This window comes from Vespa mandarinia, chromosome 4 (assembly GCF_050613455.1).
Source record: "Vespa mandarinia isolate Hongniang chromosome 4, ASM5061345v1, whole genome shotgun sequence".
NCBI classification, from domain to species: domain Eukaryota; kingdom Metazoa; phylum Arthropoda; class Insecta; order Hymenoptera; family Vespidae; genus Vespa; species Vespa mandarinia.
Window position 1 is genome coordinate 3,523,380 of NC_140813.1, and position 21,621 is coordinate 3,545,000.

The window sequence follows — 21,621 nt, forward strand, 5'->3', positions numbered from 1 at the left end:
TCAAAGAGAAACATACATACTCTGCGTTTATAAATGTATTCCTTTTCTCCTGTTTCTCGTTTATTTATTTATTCATCTATTTATTTATTTATTTACTTCTTTCTTTTCCTTGGTTTTTTTTCTCTTTTTTTTTTTTTTTTTTTTTTTTTTTCTTTTACTTCTTTATATTTCACACAATACGGAAGCTTTTTTGAATATTGTCGTAAAATTTCTCAAGATGGCGGACGGCCTGAGCAAAAAATTCTTATGGAATCGTTTGCCTCGATCTATTTCGTTTATCGTCCTTCTTGTAAACTATTAATATCCGTGTTTGACAGTTCACTTAAAATTAGATCGGGACATCGATCTGCCGTCGTCGTCGTCGTCGTCGTCGTCGGCGGCGTCGGCGTCAACGTCGGTGGCGGTGACGGCGGCGGCGACGGTGGAGGCAGAGGCAGCACGTCCGACGTCAATCGTGCGTTAACAACCTCGTGTTACGATTTTCAACGTGACTGGGAAACGTAGGTGTGTAGATATATTCGAAAGGTTACTCGAAAATGAAACGATGATAAGTACATACATACATATATGCATATACATATATATATATATATATATATATATATATATATATATATATATATATACATATCTCTGTAAACGATAGTCATCGGGTTTTGTGTTATATGTCAATTAATGTCTACATGTCATTACATATATATATATATATATATACTAATTCTGTATATGCGCTTCCGTACGTGCCTGTGTACTTGTATATGTGTATGTGTGTAAGTAAACAAAAGTAAACATACATTGAAATATATTTTTAACGTATCAAAATTATATCCAAATATAAACTTTTGAAGAAAATCTCATAGAAAAATTTAAATGGTCAATTTTCAACTCCCTCCCTCCCCTACCCTCTCTCTCCTCCTTATATTTAAATACCGTATGTGCGAGGACATACAGAATTAAAGTATATAAGTATATAATACGGATATAAGTATAGGTACATATATACATATTGTGAATAAAATGATCTCGCAAATCGTCCCCAACCATATAACGTCTAAATATAGTCCGAGCAATTCGGAGCGTGAGGTTAAACGAACGATCGACACTAATAAATGTTTCTCTTTTCCTTTTTTTTTCCTTTTTTTTTTCTTTTTTTTTTCTTTTTTTTTTTTCTTTTTCTTCCTTTCTTCTTTTCTTTTCTTTTTTTATCAAGAGAAACAGAGACTGAGACAAACAGTCGGACAAGACGGACACTGAGAGAGAGAGAGAGAGAGAGAGAGAGAGAGAGAGAGAGAGAGAGAGAGAGAGACAAAAAAACAAATGACAAATTTACACGTAGAGTTCGATTCGTCCTTTTTCTTCATCCTTTTTCCTTACTTTTGTTCCATTTCTCTCTCTCTCTCTCACTCTCTCTCTCTCTCTCTCTCTCTCTCTCTCTCTCTGTCTCTGTCTCTTTCTCTATCTGTCTCTCTCGATTCACCATTACGTTCGATAGACGTAAAGATGTTGGCTGATGCTCGAGCGTGTATGACGTCATCATGGCTAAATTGTCTCTGAACTTTGAACTCGTGAGTAATCGGCCTGTCGTCGTCCCTCTTCCCCTTTCCTCTCTTTATCCAACCGCAAGATGGTTAGTGCTTCGCAAAGATATACTTCTCTATTTTCTTTATTTTTCATTCTCTCTTTCTCTCTCTCTCTCTCTCTCTCTCTTCCTTTCCTTCCTTCCTTCTTTCTTTCTTTCTTTCTTTCTTTCTTTCTTTCATTTATTTTCTTTTCTTTTCTTTTCGTCCATTCGTCGTTTCTTCGCTCTTTCGTTCGTTCGTTCGTTCGTTCGTTCGTTTGTTCGTCGAGCAATGCAAATCATCGAAACTTGGCACCTCTAGCTTATCGGTTCCCTTCTCACTTTACTTTTGCCAGCACACTCAAGTATACTGAAAGATATCAAGTTCTATATCATCTACCTACTTGTTAAAAATGTATATTTTCTTTTTTTTTTTTTTTATTATTTTTTTCTTTTTTTTTTTTTTTCTTTTTTTTTTTTCTCCTCTTTTTTTTCTTTTTTTTTCCTTCTTCCATCTTCTTTCTATTTGGAATTTTTTTTTTGTTTTTCATTCTTTCTTTTTCGTTCTTTCTTGCCTTTTATTTATTTATATATTTATTTATTTTTTTATTTATTTATTTATTTTGGTTGACATATAATTTGATTAAAATCAATGATTGAAAAGAGCTATGTCGTACGAGATTGACATTTAAAAATATCATCGTTCAAAATAATAGATTTATATCGATCGAGCATAAAGATCGAGTTTTTTTCTCTTTTCTTTCTTTTTTTTTTCTTCTGTTCTTTTTTCTTTTTTTTTTTTTTTTTTTTTTTTTTTTTTTTTTTTTTTTTTTTTCTTTGCTTGTGCAATTATTCTCATAGAGGTAAACATTTTTAATATAAATTTTATAAATTTCCTCGCGCATATTATTCACTCGCACAAAGGCCCACATTTTCTCTCTCTCTCTCTCTCTCTCTCTCTCTCTCTCTCTTTCTCTCTCTCTGTCTCTCTTTTGTAATTAAATTATAATCTTTTAGACATTGAAAATTTCCGTGAAAATTAACCAACATGGTAACAAACAATGTGCTAATTATTATAATATATATATATATATATATATATATATATAATAATAGAATATCAAATGATTAATTACTGACAAGATCTATTATATTAACGATTAATTATAATAATTGCTATTTAAATTTCGACTTCTCTTTATGGTACAATTCTATGTCATAATTAATAACGAAAAATAATAACGTTCGCATGAAAGTAAACAGAAGCTTTTAAATTGACCGATCTTTTTGTCGATCTGTTAAAATTGATTATTACGTATGAAAATCACATGAATATATCGCGTGAGGATATTTATAAGAGAATCATGAAACGAATATTACGATATTTTTTATTTTTTAATGGCCGTGCATCAACTTGCAGTCGTTTTTCGTTTCGTCGTGACTGTCAAGGAAAAAAAAAAAAGAAAAAAAAAAAACAAAAGGAAAAAGAAAAGAAAAGAAATTAAAAGAGAATTAAAACAGAGAATTAAAAAAGAAAAAGGAAAAGAAAAGATCGTTACCAATATCTACGTTAAAATTATTATACTTATCTAATTTTTAATGGTAATGATGTCGTTTAATAAAACATTAATGTTGTTTCGATAACGGGTGCACAAATAAATGTTGGATTTTTTTTTTTTTTTCTTTTTTTTCCTTTCAAAAATATGAAAATAGAACATTGGCAGGGCTTAGTAACTGTACGGATTTAGCTTTGAAACTAACGATAAGTCCAAGGTCATTGCAAATTATTGTATAGAGTTTTTTTTCTTTTTTCTATTTTTTTTTATTTTTTTGTTTCTTTTTCTTTTTTTTTTTTTGTTTTCTCTCTTCTCTCTATTTAATATTACAATAAATCAATTATTTATACGTGTTACACAATTTCGCATCGATTATAGATGCAAATGGATGAGGTGAGAAATACACCGGCCAAAAATTCGATTACGTACTCGCAAATATAGAAATAAAAATTTTACATACATACATATATACATATATATATATACATAATGTATATATACATACATACATATATATAAATACCTATCATCAGACATAAAATCAAATTTTAACAAAAGCACACATATTTTGTGGTGTCCCATGAATATATACACGTTCTGACCACTTTTATACGTAAAAAAAAAAAAAAAAAAAGAAAAAGAAAAAGAAAAAAAATAAAAAAAAAAAGAAAAAGAAAAAGAAAAAAGAAACAATTCTGTCACTACGTTTAACGATAGACCATAAACAATGCTTATACGAGTTAATAATTTATTTATAACAAATTTACAAATAATTCGTTGTTATTTCGGATATTAATAAAAATTATACTCGTCCATGATAATTTTTGCTTCGTTTATTATTCTATATTTTGTATCTGTAATGCTTTCTTCCATTTTTTTTTTTCTTTTTTTCTTGCTTTTTGCTTTTTGCTTTTCCTTAATTCAAATTTAGTCAGACTTATAATCCTTCATAGCCGATAAAAGAGAATACAAAGAGAAATAAAGAAATAGAGAGAGAGAGAGAGAGAGAGAGAATTCAGTGGTAGTATCGTGACACGATGACACACGAGCTTTACATTCGACTAGACGAGTAGGGATATAATCTGTAGTTCCTGCTTAAGCGACAAGCGCTTTTGTACAGTCTAGGTACCGGTATTCAAATCTACCCCCTCACTCCCCACCCTTCCCTACATCTAGCCCCTTCTACCTACCCCTCATCTCTCTCTCTCTCTCTCTCTCTCATCCTCATTTCACCCCTCACCTCTCAGTCACCCTCAATTCTGGTTGGTCTCCCCTTCACCAAACAGCTTCGTCTCTTTCGTTTTCGAGACTGTTTCATACCTGCACAAATCAAATGGGCTTAGACAATGTCACATTGATAAATGAGAGATTCGAATATGAGCCGGCCACGGATAAAACGGACAAATTAGTCTTTACTAATGTCCATGGCACCGTAATGTAACGTAACGTAATGTAACGTAATGTAATGTTACGTTCAGTCGCGAAAATTTAACGTTCGCGCCTCATGAAAGATGACCATGAAGAGGATTAATTAATCGAATAAATGTCTGAATTTTTTCTTTTTTTCCTTTTTTATTTTTATAGACCTATTTCTGAAATATTATTATTGGTACTATTTCTTCTTGATAATAACAATATTTTCAAAGGAATAATAATAAAAGTAATAATAATAATAATAATAATAATAATAATAATAATAATAATAATAATAATACGAAAAGTAATAATAATAATAATATTAATTGAATTTGTTCGTTTTAAATGATGCATTGGAAAAAAAAAGAAAAAGAAAGAAAGAAAGAAAGAAAGAGGAAAAAAAAAGAAATAGTATAGCGCGAGTAATATAGTTCGAAATTAAAAAAGAAAAAAGAAAAATTCGTACCTTTTTTTTTGCTTTTCTAACAAATGCAATCTCGTATCTCGTACTTATAGAACAAAAACATTCGTTCGTTCTGGATGAAAAGAAAATTAAAAAAAAAAAAGAAAAAAAAAAGAAATGAAAGAAAAAAAAATGCGTTCGAATTATTTTAATTTTTTTTTTTTTTCTTTTTTTTCGGAATCAATGCAGTTTTGTATCAACGGACAAATTAAGACATTGTATATTGTGTATAGAACAAAAAAAAAAAGAAACAAAAAAAAAAGAAAAGAATAAAAAGTAAAACACGAAAATGAAAAATAACAAAAAAGAGAAACTTAATTCGTTCGTATCAAATAATAAATAAAAGGAGCAAATATGTATTGGTACTTAGGGAGAACAAAACAAAAAAAAAAAACAAAAAAAAAAAAGAGCAAAAACAAAAACGACAAAGTACACTATATTTTAATTTATTATTTGCCTATTAGTTATTAAATTATATTTCCAACGAAATGAATTGCAATTTTGTCGTACGCAAAGACAAAAATCGATATTTTTTGACCGTTGAAACAAATAAAAAGAAAAAAGAAAAAAAGAAACAAAGAAAGAAAGAAAATTAAAATCGTTCTCGTTTGGAATAATGATAAATAAAAATCAATGCAGAAAAAAGACTGTATATTGGAATGTACGAGAAAAGAGAGGGAAAAAAGAAGAAAGAAAACAGAAGGAAAGAACAAAGAAGAAAAAACAAAAAAGAAAACAAAAAAAAAACAAAAAAAAAAAAAAAACAAAAAAAAAAAGGAAAGAAAGAAAATTCGATTGAAATTTAGTTCCGAGCGAATGCAAATATCGGAAAGACGAGGTTACGGCAAATGCATTTTAACGTGACTCGAGAAGACAATACGATTGGAAGGAGTCGATGGCGCGAGGGATCCTTCGGACAAACGCCAGTCAGTCAAAGAAAGAAACGGAGAGAGAAACAGAAAGAGAGAGAGAGAGAGAGAGAGAGAGAGAGAGAGAGAGAGGGAGAGAGAGAGAGAGAGAGAGAAAGAGTCCTTCCGTCGAATATAAAGTACCAGCTTGCGCGTTGGAAGCTCTATTCTACGACAAACGGACAGCTGTCCAACGACGAAACGGACATCCTATGCAAATCATCTTGTATTATGGCTAACATCAACTCCTACGAAAAATAGATACCAAAAGGCTATATTTTCTTTTTTATTTCGCTTTGTCAGCATTAAAGATATAAACATATATTCTTTTTTCTCTTTCTCTTTTCATTTGATAAAGTCTCTCTCTCTTTCTCTCTCTCTCTCTCTTTCTCTCGCTCTCTCTCTCTCTCTTTCTCTCTTTCTCTTTCTCTCTCTCTATCTATGTATCTCTATCTCTCTTTCTTTGGATAGATCCATAATGGAAAATACAAAATATATATATATATTTTTTTTCTTTTCATTTTCCTTTTTTTTTCTTTATTTTTTTTTTTCTTCTTTCTTATAGATCAATTTTGAAAATCAACAATTTTTATTAATGTATAATAAAAAATATTATTTCACGTGACCGCAATAATGAAAATTTATTTTAATGTGATATTTATCGTCAAAGATTTATTCGAGAATTTACTATATATATATAGATATATATATAAAATAAATAAACAAACTTAGAAAAGATCTTGAAAAAAGTATTCGCAAGGATAATTATATTACATATTAAATATTATACCAATATTTTATCAATAAATATTTACGTAATACGTCAACAATATTTACGGTATTGCTATAATAATAATCTTATAACAATAAAAATCAATTTTGTACGATAGTGAACGAATTTAAAAAAAAAAAAAAGATATCTTCGATATCTTTTAATATATCATATATCGTGACGATAATTATTACAAATTTAAATATTATATCAACGTTTTAACATACATGTGAATATTTACATTGATACATTAAAAAAATATTTACGATATTACGATATTATTTATAAAATAAAAATCTGCTTTACACAAAAGCAAAGAAAAAAAAAAAAGAAAAGAAAATATCACCACGAGAATGTATGTAATACAAAAAGAAAGATTTTCCTATTCCGTGTACTCGGAGACGTAGTCTCATAAACCAGAGAAATAAAATGGTGGGAGGACGGTGAGATGTGAAGCGTTGGAATGAAAAGAGATTGGCAGTGGTGTTAGTGATGATGGTGTGTGAGAGGGGTGGGAGGGAGAGGGTGAGAAAAGAGGAGATACTAAGGAAGGATGGTTTTCTCGCGTAAAATAAAGTTGTCCTTTCGTTTCGCAAACGAGAACAACGATACCCTCGAGAGCAAGAGAGAGAGAGAGGGAGAGAGAGAGAGAGAGAGAGAGATGGTAGACATATTATGCGTCGGCATCCATCGGTACACTCAAGAGAAAGTATTTCGTATTATCTGCGATCTTAATAAACGCCTGGCACGCCATGCCATACGAATCCTTCAAATTCCAACTTTAATCCGCTTGACACGAGGAATTTTAGCAAGCATAAAATGCGTCGAGTATGTTCCTCTCTCTATCTATCTATCTATCTATCTATCTCTCTCTCTCTCTCTCTGTCTGTCTCTCTCTCTCTGTCTCTCTCTCTCTCTCTCTCTCTCTGTCTCTCTCTCTCTGTTTTCTGCTTTCGTTTACCCTCTCATCCTTTCACCCTATCCACAACACTACTACTCCTTCCTAATATATATATATATATATATATATTTTTCGAAAGGAATTGTACATGGGAAAATCTTTTCCCTTTCTACCTGTCACCATTCCTGCCACCCCTTGTAATAATCCGTAGATTTTTTGCCCTTTCGTCGTACCCTCGTTCTTATCTCTCTCTCTCTCTCTCTCTTTCACTTTATGCGAGGGAAGAAAGGAAAAAATAAATAAAAAAAAAAAGGAAAAGAAGGAAAAGGTAAAAATAAGAATTCTCTAATCTTCTATTGCAGATTTTTTTTTTTTTTTTTTTTTTTTTTTTTATAGTAATCATTTGTAAAAAAGGATTACTAAGAGATTAACGAAATATGTTTTATTCGATCTATCGATATCGTACGTACGACGTTGTTGGAAGGCTTTTATTTATATCTCGTATAAATTTCTTTCGTAGAAAAGGACAAAAAATATATAAATAAATAAAAGAAAAAAAAAACTGAAGAAATATCACACGAATTATTCGCAGAATCTACAAGAAAGTTCATATGAAGATTATTGAAAGTCAAAATTACATGATCTCTTTCTCACGATTCTTTTTATTTTCTTATTTTTTTTTTTCTTTTTTTTTTTTTTTTTGATTATTTCTTTTTTGTTTCTTTTTCTTCTTCTTTATATTCTAAGCCCACGAGTTTTAATAATTATATAACAATGTTTTTTTTTTTTTTTTTTTTTTTTTTTTTTTTTTTTCTTTGTTTTGTTTCCTTACGATCTGAAAAAGAGAAATCAATTTCGAAAATCTTTAAGATCATCTGGAAACTTTTATTTTTTTTTTCTTCTTCTTCTTTCTTCTTTTTTCTTTTTTTCTTTTTTTCTTTTATCCCTAGCAATTTTCTTCCAACTGATCATATATATTATATTAAAATAGTATATAATAAAATATCTGACGAATAAATCTCTTGGATGAGAATTTCCGTTATACTCTTGATAAAAGAACTAAACAAAGGTTAAGTCTGCGTTATATCGCCATGATCGAAGAAGGAAGCTCAGTCTTTTCGCTGAATCGACACCGACCACCGACGCGATATTTCCGTTTCTCGATGACTCACCCACCTGTCGAGAATAAAAAAAAAAAAAAAAAAAAAAAGAAAAGAAAAGGAAAGGAAGAAAGAAAGATGAAAAGAAAAAAAAGAGAACCAGAGAAGGATAGAAAGAAAGAAAGAACGAAAGAACGGTAGATTTAGATTTAGAGAACGAGAAAGAGAGACAGAGATAGAAAATGTTGGATGGTAAAACCAAAGCCAAAAGGAAAAAAAGGAGAAAAAAGAAATAAATAGAAAAGAAAACGGGAGAAGAGAGAGAGAGGGGGGTTGAGGGGGGGGGGAGGAAGAGAGAGAATGTTGGATGACGAAACTAAAACCAAAAAGAAAGAAAAAGAAAAGAAATAGGAAAGAAAAGGAGAAAAAACAGAGAGAGTAAGAGAGAGAGAGAGAGAGAGAGAGAGAAAGAGTGAGTGGAGGGAGGGGAAAAAGAAATGAAAAAAGAAAAGGAACATAGTTCTCGTATTACTCGAGACATAAGATTTCCTTTCGATATCCAACTGTTAATAAACGAATAAGGGGAAAAGGTGAAATCGAGTCAACCCTCGAACTCGTTCACCCCCATCGATAGTTATCGATATCGTGCTATCTCGAGACTTCGACACTAGATTCACATCGCTGGTTAACCCCTTGTAGGTTCTCCAATTTTTTTTCTCCCTCTCTCTCTCTCTCTCTCTCTCTCTCTCTCTCTCTCTCTCTCTCGTTTTTTCCTCACGATTTATACGTACGTACGTACGTGCGTGCGTGCGTGCGTGGTTGGTTGGGTTGGTGCGTACGTGCGTGTGTATTGTTTTGTGAAAAAATAAAAAGAAAAAGAGAAAGAGAAAAAAAAAGAAAAAAGAGAGAGAGAGAGAGAGAGATATCACACGATTCGTCTACGTATATCGATCCTACTCTCTCTCTCTCTCTCTCTGTCTCTCTCTCTCTCTCTCTCTCTCTCTCTCTTTTTCTCTTCCTCTCCCACACACACAGACACATACAGAGAAAGAGAGAGAGGAAGAGAGAAAGAGTGAAAGATACATATACATCCTTTAGTCATTCTCTGTCTCTGTTTCTGTCTCTCTTTCTATACTCTTCGCCCTCCTCCTACATGACCGTGAAAGCTATAGCCCCCTTCCCTCCCCCACTCGTTCGCACTACCCCACCTTGAATTCGCGATTTTACTTTCTCTCCTTGTGAACGAACGTAGACGGCTCGAGAGATTCATGAGCCCGATAAGAGGGTACGAAAGAGAGAAAGAGAGAGATACAGAAAAAAGAGAAAAAGAGAGAGAGAGAGAGAGAATCACCCTCTCGTTATTATCTCGATAATAGGCCTTGTCGCGAGCCACGTCCGGATAACACGGCAGCAATTTCACGATATTACGTCGTCGATAGATGAAAGACCCATCCTAAACTGAGAGTGCAAATATACTCGTTATACCATAATATCATCGATTTATTTTTTTCCTGACGTTTTCGTGCAACAATCTTCTTTTTTTTTTTTTTTTTTTTTTTTCGAGGATCAAAAAAAGATAAGAGAGAGAGAGAGAGAGAGAGAGAAATCATCAGAAAATAAAATAAAAAATGGAAAAGAAAAAGTAAACGTTGGAGATTCGATTGAATCGATTAAAAATATTATCTCGATTTGAAAATCCTTTTAAAATACTCGCGATATATTATTGACGTACAAATGAATTAATTTCATTTGGACTTTTTTAAACTGACGAATTCCGTTTTTTTTTTCTTTTTTTTTTTTTCTTTTTTTTTTTGTTTTTTCTTTTTCTTTTTTTACTTTTTTTACTTTTCTTTTTTAACTGGAAACATTGTTGACACTGTCACAATCTCATAAAAATATTTGTTTGTTGTTTTTCCTTTCCTTTTCTTTTTTTGGTTTTTGTTTTTTTTTTTTTTATCAAGACATATGTATGATATATAAATAACTTACATGCATACGCATGTTTCTACATACTCGAAATGTTTTCAGATAAATAAGATTATGCGATTTATAAAAGTTATCCTCGATCGAGTATTTTGAGAATGATGTCATAAAAAATGTTGACTAAACAATTTTTAAATTAACAATTACACGAGAAAACATCTCGTGAAACTTTTGGATTAACGAAAATTATCGATATCATTTTTCATACCTAAGCTTTTAGATATATAATTTGATGAATAAAAAAAGAAAACAGAAAGAAAAAGAAAGAAAAAGAAACAATCAGGAGAAAAAAATGCCCGAAATTATCTAGAAACGATTTTTTTGTTTTTTTTTTTGTTTTTTTTCTTCTCTTTTTTTTCCTTGAAATAACCCAGTTACTTTTTTTTGATTTGTCATGTATTTGCTCGAATCCGGGAACGCTTCAATATTGATTACTATGGAAAATAGGCGTCAATTTCGTGCGTTAGTTTCTCTCCATAAATTTCCCCACTCAGTTCATCCCCCTTTCGATCGACAATACGTCGATACACCTATGTATTCGCTTGATAAATATTTACAATTGAAATTAAACCATCTAACTCTCAAAAGTCACATTAATTAGATAAACGTAGAATACATGTATACGTAAAATATATACATATAATACCTACGTGTATTGTCTAAAATTTTATTTCTATCATTCATTCATTTATTCGTTCATTCATTTGCCAGATACAATTAATCGTTAATTCATTTATTCAAAGATTGATGTTTGCAATACGTAATTTCCACTTTACGTGATTGTGTTTTTCCTTGGTTTTTCTTGTTTTCTCTCTTTTTTTTTTTTTTTGTTTTTTTTGTTTAGTTTTGTTTTTTTGTTTTTTTGTTTCTTTTTTGCGGTAGGCTGTCAGGGGTTGGGAGGCGAGGTGATAGGGTCAAAGAGTCACGGTAGAGTAAAGTGTAATTTTTTGTTCCTTCTTTTTTTCTTTTCTATGCTTCTTTTTTTTTTCTTCTTTTTCTTTTTTTAATGTTTACCAGGATGAGTATGAAATAATGAGTAAAGATATATATATATATATATATATATATATATATATATATATAAGGGAAGAAAAAAATTAAAAGAAAAAAATCAAAAAAATATATTCAATTAAGTATGTCCCTTGGTATAGGACAAAGTAATTCGGTTAATTCGGTTTACTCGTTATAAACTCTTTTTCTTTTTTTTTTTTTTTTCTTTTTTTTTTTCCTTTATTTTTTCCTTTTTCTTTTTTTTTTCTTTTCTTTTTTTCTTTTCTTTTTTCTTTTTATGACACTAATATCCTCGGCCGTTTTCCATCGCGAATGTAAGCTTTGAAAAAGAGAGAGAGAGAGAGAGAGAGAGAGAGAGGGAGGGAAAGAGAGAAATATACGTGCAAATGAGTGAGATAGTTAGTTAGAAAGGTTAGAGAGGATAGACAGAGATACAAGCTTGTTAAAACGTAATTTGAGTTTCAGAGCTTCCTAATCGCTTTTGACCGAAGCGAGTTTAACCACTCGTAAGCGGTGGCTAAGGCTGCGAAATTGATAACGGAAATCTCACTGGGCGTATGCAAACGTTGAGAGAAAGAGAGAGAGAGAGAGAGAGAGAGAGAGAGAGAGAGAGAGAGAGAGAAAGAGAATATTCGTTATTAGCCATTAAGATGCGAAAGAGACTGTCGAAATTGGTAGGATCCTATGCATATATATATATATATATATATATATACAAAACTGATACATCCGTGTATCTATAGGATGAGACAAAAATTCTGAAACATTTTGATTGTCTTTAAATGGAGAAAGATAAGTTTTCTTAAGCGTTATTTTTTTTTATGTTGTTTTTTTTTTTTTTTACAAATCCGATTATATACTTTTACGAGATTTTTTTTTTTTTTTTTTTTTTTTTTTTTTGCAGAATAAAATAATTCTCTTTTCTTTCTTTCTTTTTTCTCTTTAATCTTTTTTTTTTTTTTTTTTTTTTTTTACGTTCAGATTGCAATACTATAAGTTCTAAACGTATGTAAAAGTTTGAAGAGTCGCGAAAAAGAGTTAGTTTTATCTAATGAATTTTTAAAATTACTTTTTGGACTTTTGACTCGTCCTGTATATATGTATCTCTCTCTCTCTCTCTCTCTCTCTCTCTCTCTCTCTCTCTCTCTTTTTGTCTCTCTTTGTATGTATGCATATAAGTTTGAGAATGTATGTATTTATATCGTCGTAGTATCATACGTTTTACCAATTAAAAGATAATCTTCTAATCTTACGTAGTCCAAGAGACACGGAGGCGGAACCAATTCATATTATCGTTGTAGTTGTCCATTTATTCATAGAGGAGAACAGGTCAAGGGTATAATCCGTCTCCTTCTTATTCGTCCTCCCTTGAGAGAGTCGAAGGTTAAACGAAAAGTGGGTACTATGAGAGAACAGAGGGGGGAGAGTGAGAGAGAGAAATGATAGAAGATGAGTAAGAACAATATTTACACGCCCACGCATACTACCATCTTAATTACTTCATATGATCCCTCAGAATGGTTTTAACTTTTCAACTTTTCTTACTTTAATTCTTCTATTTAAACTTCATAATGCTAAAGTTACGAGAATCCTCGTATATAGAGAATTCACACATGCACGCATACTGGGTTTTTTTTTTTTTTTTTTTTTTTTTTTTATAATGAAAAACATCCTGGCGGAATTGTTATGTGGAAATTAAAATCTTCTTTTTTAATTTTCATATAATTTTGTTGCTTTCATTTTTATCTACTATTATATGTTTACTACATATATTTATTGTGTGTGTGTTTGTGCGTCTATGTGTATGTATTATGTGTCGAAAATAATTTCAGTATAGATATAGTTTGTACATAAATATATATATGTTTATATTTTTTATATTAATATATATATATATATATATATATATATAAAATGTAGATATATAAATAATAAATAAAAATTCTAATAAAAAAAATTTTTAATAATTTATAAAAAGATGTAGAAACTTCGAAAGTTCTTTCATTAAAAATAATCTCAATATTTTAACATGATCGATTAATAAAAATTTATTTACGAATTTTCTTACGTTATTATTAAAGGAAATGTATCGAATTAAACGCTAATATATATTTTAAACGATAATAATTAAATTCGTTCGAATTATATCTGTTTAATTTAATTTCTTTTTTTTTTTTCTTCTTCTTCTTCTTCTTCTTCCTTTTTAATTCATAAAGGATATTTCATTTTTACAGGTACGAAAACTATGCGGTCGTTCGGACGTCGAATCACCATCGTCCGAAATCAGTGGAATAACCGAAGATACGATTGAGAGATCATCGGAGGCAAGTCTCGAGATGCACGCAGCTGCACTGCCACCGTCATCGTCATCTACAACGCACAGAACACTACCCACCAAATTGCATACCCAATTGGGAAATTTCTTGGCCAGCGTGGCCAGGTCTCGCACCTTCTATGGCACCCTCGCCGATACTATCTGCGAGGAACATCCCGATAAACATTGCTGGAACGGTGAACGAGTTGGAGAGTGAGTAGAAATTTTTTTAATTTCTTTTTTCTTTTTTTTTTCTTTTTTTTTTTTAATTATTATTATTACCTCGTACTTATTAAATATTAAGTAACACGTAAGTATCGTCAATCGTTGTTTCCTTTTCATTTTCTTTTTCTTTTTTCTCGACGTCGTTTTTATCTCTTAGTAAATTTTCGTCGTATTTTTTTTTTTATTCCTTTCTTTCTTTCTTTCTTTTTTTTTTTTTTTTTTTTTTTTTTTTTTTTAATTAATTTTTCGCACTACAATTATATTTTTAATTTATCTTAAACTGATAACGATTTGATCTTTATTATTTTTATTCTGATATCTCGAACTATTCATCCATATACAAATATAATTTCATTTATACTACAATAATTTCGACATCTATCGTATATTCATATCCATTTATTCAAATATACTTTGAAAATAATTGACATATTTTATTATTATTGTTATCATTATTATTACTTTTATAGTACTTTTTTTTTTATACTACAGTATAATAATTATTTTTCGATAATATATAATAACAATTTAAATAATAATAATAATAATAATAATAATAATAAAAATTAAAATACGATAAATAATTTATTATAATTATTTTTCAATATTATTTTTTTTCCTCTCTCTTTCTCTCTCTTTCTACTAATTTCTTTTATTAAATATATGTAATAAAATATAATAAATGAATACTTGAGATAACAGAACTGATAGAAAAATTCCAAAAAAAAAAGAAAAAAAAAACCAAAAAAAAAATAGTAATTTCATATCAATGGATTCATTCTATACCGACGAACAAATCGAATAATTATATTTTTTAATGTGATATTAAAATTAAAAAAAAACATATATATATATATATATATATATTTGCAATGAAATTGCGAATAAAATAGAAATCTATGACGATAAATAAATCGTTCGATCTTAACGTTATAAAATTTATAAACAATTATTTAACGTTATAACGTTTTGTAAACAATCATATGAAACTTGTTCATGATCTTTTCCTTATGTATATTCCATTGTGTTTCACGTTCATGGTAACGCAGGTGCGATATTATATCAACGAAATTATAGTCGTCGTCGTCGTCGTCGTCGTCGTTGTCGTCGTCATTGTCGTAAGAATTGAACGTGAACGGTTGCAAGGAAAACTGCAGTGGAATTAATAATGACAGAGAGAAAGAGAGAGGGGAAGAGAGAAAGAGAGAAAAAGAGAGAGAGAGAGAGAGAGAGAGAAGTACATATTGATTGACAATCGAGAAGAACGTTTTTCAAAATACACGTGTATATATACATACATACATATATATATATATATTTATCTAGACATAACTGTATACACACTTATCTTTTTTTATACATATTCATTCAGTCGTTCGATCGTCCGTTTCTTTATATCAGCCAGAGACATCGTCGATTCAATATAATAACAGCTGATCCTGAACGTGTGTGGAATTTAGAAAAAAAAAAAAGAAAAAAAAAAAGAAAAAAGGAAAGAAAAAAAAGAAAAGAAAAAAGAGGAAAAATTCAAAATAATATTCTCTATGCTATACGTAAAATTATATATATTATATTCTTAATCATCTATAATGTCTAAATTTCAAAGTTTAATTTAACTGTCTAATCGTTCAAATGCTAACTTTGAATGTAATATTTCTTTAATCTTTCTTTCTTTTTTCTTCTCTTATTTTATATATATATATATATATATATATTTAGTTTAATACAATTCTTATATGATATAATAATTTTTATATAGCACGAATTATACCATAACAATTTTTGTTTAATATAAACTATACCATATAAAGTATTCATTATATAATAATTAAATATATATGATAATTAAAGTTTTTATGGACGAAAGAAAAAATAAAAGAGATTTCAACTCTTACGAAAGATTAATGGAATATTTTTTACAATTACATAGTTATGGCTATATTGTGGCTTTTTTTTTTCTTTTTTTTTTTGTTTATATAAATATTTACCAATCAGACGATGAGGAAGGAAGGAAGTTTCATACAATTCGTCAATTAACTTCGTTCGATAATGTTTTGCTGCAAACACAAAGAGAAGTACCGCTAGTCGAGAGAGAACATTATTTCAATATCAAAAGCGTGCAAATATGTTGTATTTATGAACGTACGAGTATAACAACCTCGAATATGGAGATTATAAATTAAAAAGAAAAAAACGAATAGAGAGGAAGATAGAGAGAAAGAGGGAAAGAGGGAACAATATATGTATATACATATATATATAATATATGTATATATATATATATATATATATATACCGTTCGACGAAAAAGAGAGTTCGGTGACGCGATACACGCGTTGGATGCAAAATTCGTAGATCAAAACGATGCATGTTAAAACGTAGATGAAAACGAATGCCTGAGAACTCTCACGGTGAAAGAAGAGAAAAAAGAAAGAAAAAGAGAAAAAAAAAGAGAGAAAAAGTTTTAACAAAGACTATACAATATGCATATGTATATGGTAATAGCCAAAAGTTCCTATACGGTGCAAAAGTTCCTAGAGGCTTTGATTGTGTTTCATCATTTCACTGTGTTTCATCAAGAAAAAATAAACAAAATGAAAGTGAAAAAAAATAAAGTACCTATTTGTTTTCCTTTTTTCTTTTTCCTTTTTTTTTCTTTTTTCTTTTTTCTTCTTTTTTTTTTTTTACTATTAATTTTTTTGTTTGTAATATTTTTCAATCTAAGCTTGTAATTTTACAATCGGGAAAAAGAAAAAGATAGCAAAAAGGAATTATAGCCTGAAAAGTTTCGAAAAAGAGTGATTACAATTTTTAAAACCTAAGACTTGTAATTGTACGATCTGAAAAAAAAAAAAAAGAAAAAAGGAAAAGAAAAAAAAAAGGAAAAGTACTAAAAATTATTCTAAAAAAAAGAAGTCCCCGGAGAAGAGAAAAAAAAAGTCCCGATTTTTTAAAAATCCGGGCTTGTGATTTCGCGATCTAGAAGAAAAAAAAAAAAAAGAAAAAGAAAACAAAAAGAAAAATGACTTTTAAAATCACTTGTAAAGCCAATCATAGTCAAAATCACAATCACTCTGTAGTATATACGAAACAAAGAGAAAGAGAAAGAGAGAGATAGGGAGAGAGAGAGAGAGAGAGAGAGAGAGAGAGAGAAAGGGTTGTACGTAAATAATTCGTTCGAAATAAAATCTATCACGGATTATATTATTTTCTGCGATGAAAAGCACGATATCAGAGAAGTTTATTTCAGGTACATTTATTTTCCTTGTTTTACGAGAAAAACCAAGGGAAAAAGAGAAAATAATGCGTGTGTGTATGTTCGAGAGACAGAGAGAGACAGAGAGAGAGAGAGAGAGAGAGAGAGAGAGAAAGAAAGAAAAAGAGAAAGAGTTTGAAACAGAAGGAAGAAGTTGGAATTAATCGTTATAGGTCGGGTAGAACCCAGGCAGACTTTATATCGAAAGTTTTTTTTTAGTTTTTCACGATAGAAACGAACGAAAGCAATCCTCCTCCCGTCCCCCTCGTCCCGTTCACTCCAAGGATCGACTACGACCGACTTTCGCGTGTCGCAATTTCATCTTGTTCCTATATTATAAACTTGTTGAAAAGTTCTTCCCAGATAGATAAATCACCAATAAAAAGTCCCTAAAGTTAACAAAACTAATGCTCATTTTTATATTTATATTTCCGATATTTCGACGTTTTTATTTAATTATTCTTAATTAAGTGATATTTCATTTTCCCCTTTTCCCCCCACTCTTCCCACGTACACGTGTACACTAATATTTTTCTCATGGTATCTATCTAAAAGCATATCTACGACATTACTTAGTCTCTATTTTCCTTTTTTTTTTTTTTCTTATTTTCTTTTCTCATCAAATAATATTTTAAGCAAACGTTCAAAAATATTCAAACAGCAAAGAACACGAAATAGACGGAAGAAGAGGAATGGTGAGAGAAAGAGAGAGAGAGAGAGAGAGAGAGAAAAGGAAAAAAGAAAGAGAAGGAAAAAGAAAAGGAAAGAAGAAACATTTAGCAACGATATATAATATGGGATGTGACTCAGGAGGCAAAGTTAAATATCATAGAGAAATATAAATAAAGTCAGCTACCTCATCTCTATATGATATTCCTACGAGTATATAAAAATAAGAGAGGAAAAGAGAGAGAGAGAAAGACAGAGAGAGAGAGAGAGAGAGAGAGAGAGAAAGAGATAAAAATCGGAATGTGTCTGTGTCAGCGAGAGAGAGAGAGAGAGAGAGAGAGAGAGAGAGAGAGAGAGAAATAGGAAAAAAAAAGAAAGAGAGAAATAACGTCATCGTGCTCGCCATTTTGTATTTTTTTAATAGAGCGATACACATCTTTTACGGTCACGAATTCGAATAATTAATTCTTTCAATGCAAAGATGTCAGTATGTAACACATATATACATAGATACATAGATACATAGATATATATATATGTGCTTAAAGGAATATATATATATATATACACATAAGTAGAGCAAGAGTGAAGCTGTTAGAAACAGAGAAGAAATGCGTTTGTGTATATGTATTTGTGTGTACGTGGGTGTCTCTCTTTTTCTCTCTCTCTCTTTTTCTCTTTCTCTCTCTCTCTCTCTCTCTCTCTCTCTCTCTCTCTCTCTCTCTCTCTCTCTCGTTGCGACATCATGACCTCGTATCTTCCAAGAGGCGAAGCATTTGGCTACGTTCGCGTAGCCAGATCGGTGCGACGTCGTGGCGCCCATTTCCTCTTCTTGCCAGACTCTTTGGCGGCTTGGCGTCCCACGGGCTACGTTCAACCTCTTCTCCCACTTCGCAAACAGATCACACATACACACATACACGCACGCACATGCATACATATATATATATATATATATATATACATACACATAAATATACGAGCACGGTTACACGCGCGCAAACTATCATCCGACATTTTGCTAGACACCAATTTACTTACTTATATTATGCCGTACTATGATGTATGTATATATATATATGTATGTATGTTTATGTGTGTTTATATGTGTATGTATATTTACGTTTGCTCGCAACAATCGGAACGGTTGGCGTATATAAAAAGGGAACGGGGTCACCTAATTAAATATGTGTCACATGTGACTCGTGTGATGTACTAATATAAATTTATAAGATGATTTCGTTTTTAATGACCCCTCTCTCCGTACGTGTCTCTGTACGTCTATAAGTCTTTGTGTGTGTGTGTGTGTGTGTGTGTAAAATGTGTGCGTATATGTGTAACCTTACATATCGTCTAAATCTTATTTTTAATTTTTTCATCGCTCAAAAGTCTTCGCCATTCGTCCATGATAATAACAAACATATACTATCGTATAAATTATGTTCGGTATTATTATAATCATAGTTGAAAATATATTAAACACTTTTTTTTTTTCTTTTTTTTTTTCTATTTCTGTGGGATTATGATTATTTTTGCATTTTTCTTTCTTCCTTTTTTCTTCTCTTTTTTGTCTTAAATCTTCTTTACCCAAAAATATCTCTCTCTTACGCGACGTGTAACTAGTGTTGCGATATTCGAGTAATTTTTTTCTTGCTCGTCTTTCCTTTCTCATTCTTTTCTTTCCCCTTTTTTTTCCCCCTTTTTTCTCATTTTTTCTGTTATCATTTAAATTCAGTAGATAATTAAAATACTTCTTGTTTCGTGCTTGTATACCTTTTCAATTATACAAATTAGAAATGCAAAAATAAGAAAATAACATAATAACCAATAAAAGAGAGAGAGAGAGAGAGAGAGAGAGAGATCGAGTTATAAAGGAATCGACGAATATTTTCCGATTCTTTTGAAATCTTTTTTTTCTTTTCCTCTTTTTTCTTTTTTTTTTTATTTTTCTTCTTCTTCTTCTTCTTCTTCTTCTTCTTCTTCTCGTTAAACGGAGAATCTCTTGTTGCTTTTTTCTTTCTTTTCTTTTTTTTTTTTCTTCCGACTCTGTCGTCGAGGCAAAACTAAAGAGCATCGATTATCGATAATAATCGTCGTTGGCGCCATATCGTTTCACGACCGATCAACATCTTTGATTCGAACAATTTCTGCGGAACGTCAATACAGATTAGTATTCGTTTGACCTTACGAACTGGCAGATGTATATGTACGCGGAAGAAAAAGATATCTCGGTAGAGATATTGCTTAATATTTTTTTTCCTCCTTTTTCATTACTTCTATCTCTCTCTCTCTCTCTCTCTCTCTGTTTTTGTACGTTCACTTAATTAATAAATCCTACCATTGATTAATACATTCCGTTTCTCGGACTAACTCGAACTATATCTTTATAAAAAACGTAGTCCGAAAGCATTTCTTTTCGTTAATATTCCGCTTGTATCCTATACCACCTGCCCTCCCCTGTCCTCCTCACCTTTCCTTTCCTCCCTCCTTGTATTCTTCCACCACCACCGTACTCCCGTGCTTCCTCTCGTTTTACCCGGCTTTTCCCTTCTACCACTAACCTTCTCTTCTTTTTTTTTCTTTTCCTTTTTCTTTTTTTCTTTTTTTTTTTTCCCCCTTTACTTTCACGTAATATCATTCGCATACATCCTCTTCCTTGTCTACCATGTCATTTAATATTTTCAACGTAGCTTCCACTTGTTCTTACCTCTCCTTTGGAATTTCATTCTCGTACTTCCTATGATTTCTTATCTCATCTCACTATAATATATATATATATATATATATATATATATATATATATATGTATAATACAATGTAATATTATGTGTCTTTTCATATTCGTCACGTAACCTTCTAATCTATAATTCACGATTACAAAGGAGATAGGCATATTGTCTACAAAATGATGGAGGACTCTCTCTCTCTCTCTCTCTCTCTCTCTCTCTCTCTCTCTTTGTCTATCGTAAGACACCTGGAAATGTTTACAAAAAAATAAAAAAAAACAAAAAAAAAATGAGAGTGGATATCATTTTATTCGATGAATATTTTTAAACATTTATTAATCGTTTATTAATCATTTTTCTTATCTTTAAAATAATTAATCAATATTTATAATAAAATATCATAAAATGTCTGGATTGAATTGATTAATTACAAAAACTGTCAATGTTCAATATCGTAATACGAATATTTTTAAATATATAATAATTTGTCAATATTTTATACAAATGAATGATCAGTTTTTGTGTAATGAATGATTATTAATTAATAATAGCGATCGATTTATTATTATCGATTGAATGATAAAACTATTAGCTCGGACTTAATCCTGCCATTTAATTATTTATCATCGATAACATATTTTTACGTATTGTTATTTCGTTGTAATTACAATTATTATAAATATTCTTATATAGTGATCATTTATTTTACATAATACTTATCGTTAATTATAACAAAAAAATACGAACAAGTCAGAAGGAAAAA

General features: G+C 30.2%; 1 protein-coding gene across 2 annotated transcripts in view; it reads left to right on the forward strand.

Annotated features, from left to right (window-relative positions):
- dally (division abnormally delayed protein) overlaps positions 1–21,621 on the forward strand; it is a 130,767-nt gene that overhangs the window by 84,163 nt on the left and 24,983 nt on the right. For both annotated transcript variants that reach the window (XM_035876000.2, XM_085656728.1), the window contains one exon: positions 13,903–14,195. In XM_035876000.2, the coding sequence (XP_035731893.2) occupies positions 13,903–14,195 (293 nt within the window). The remainder of the gene's footprint in view (positions 1–13,902; positions 14,196–21,621) is intronic.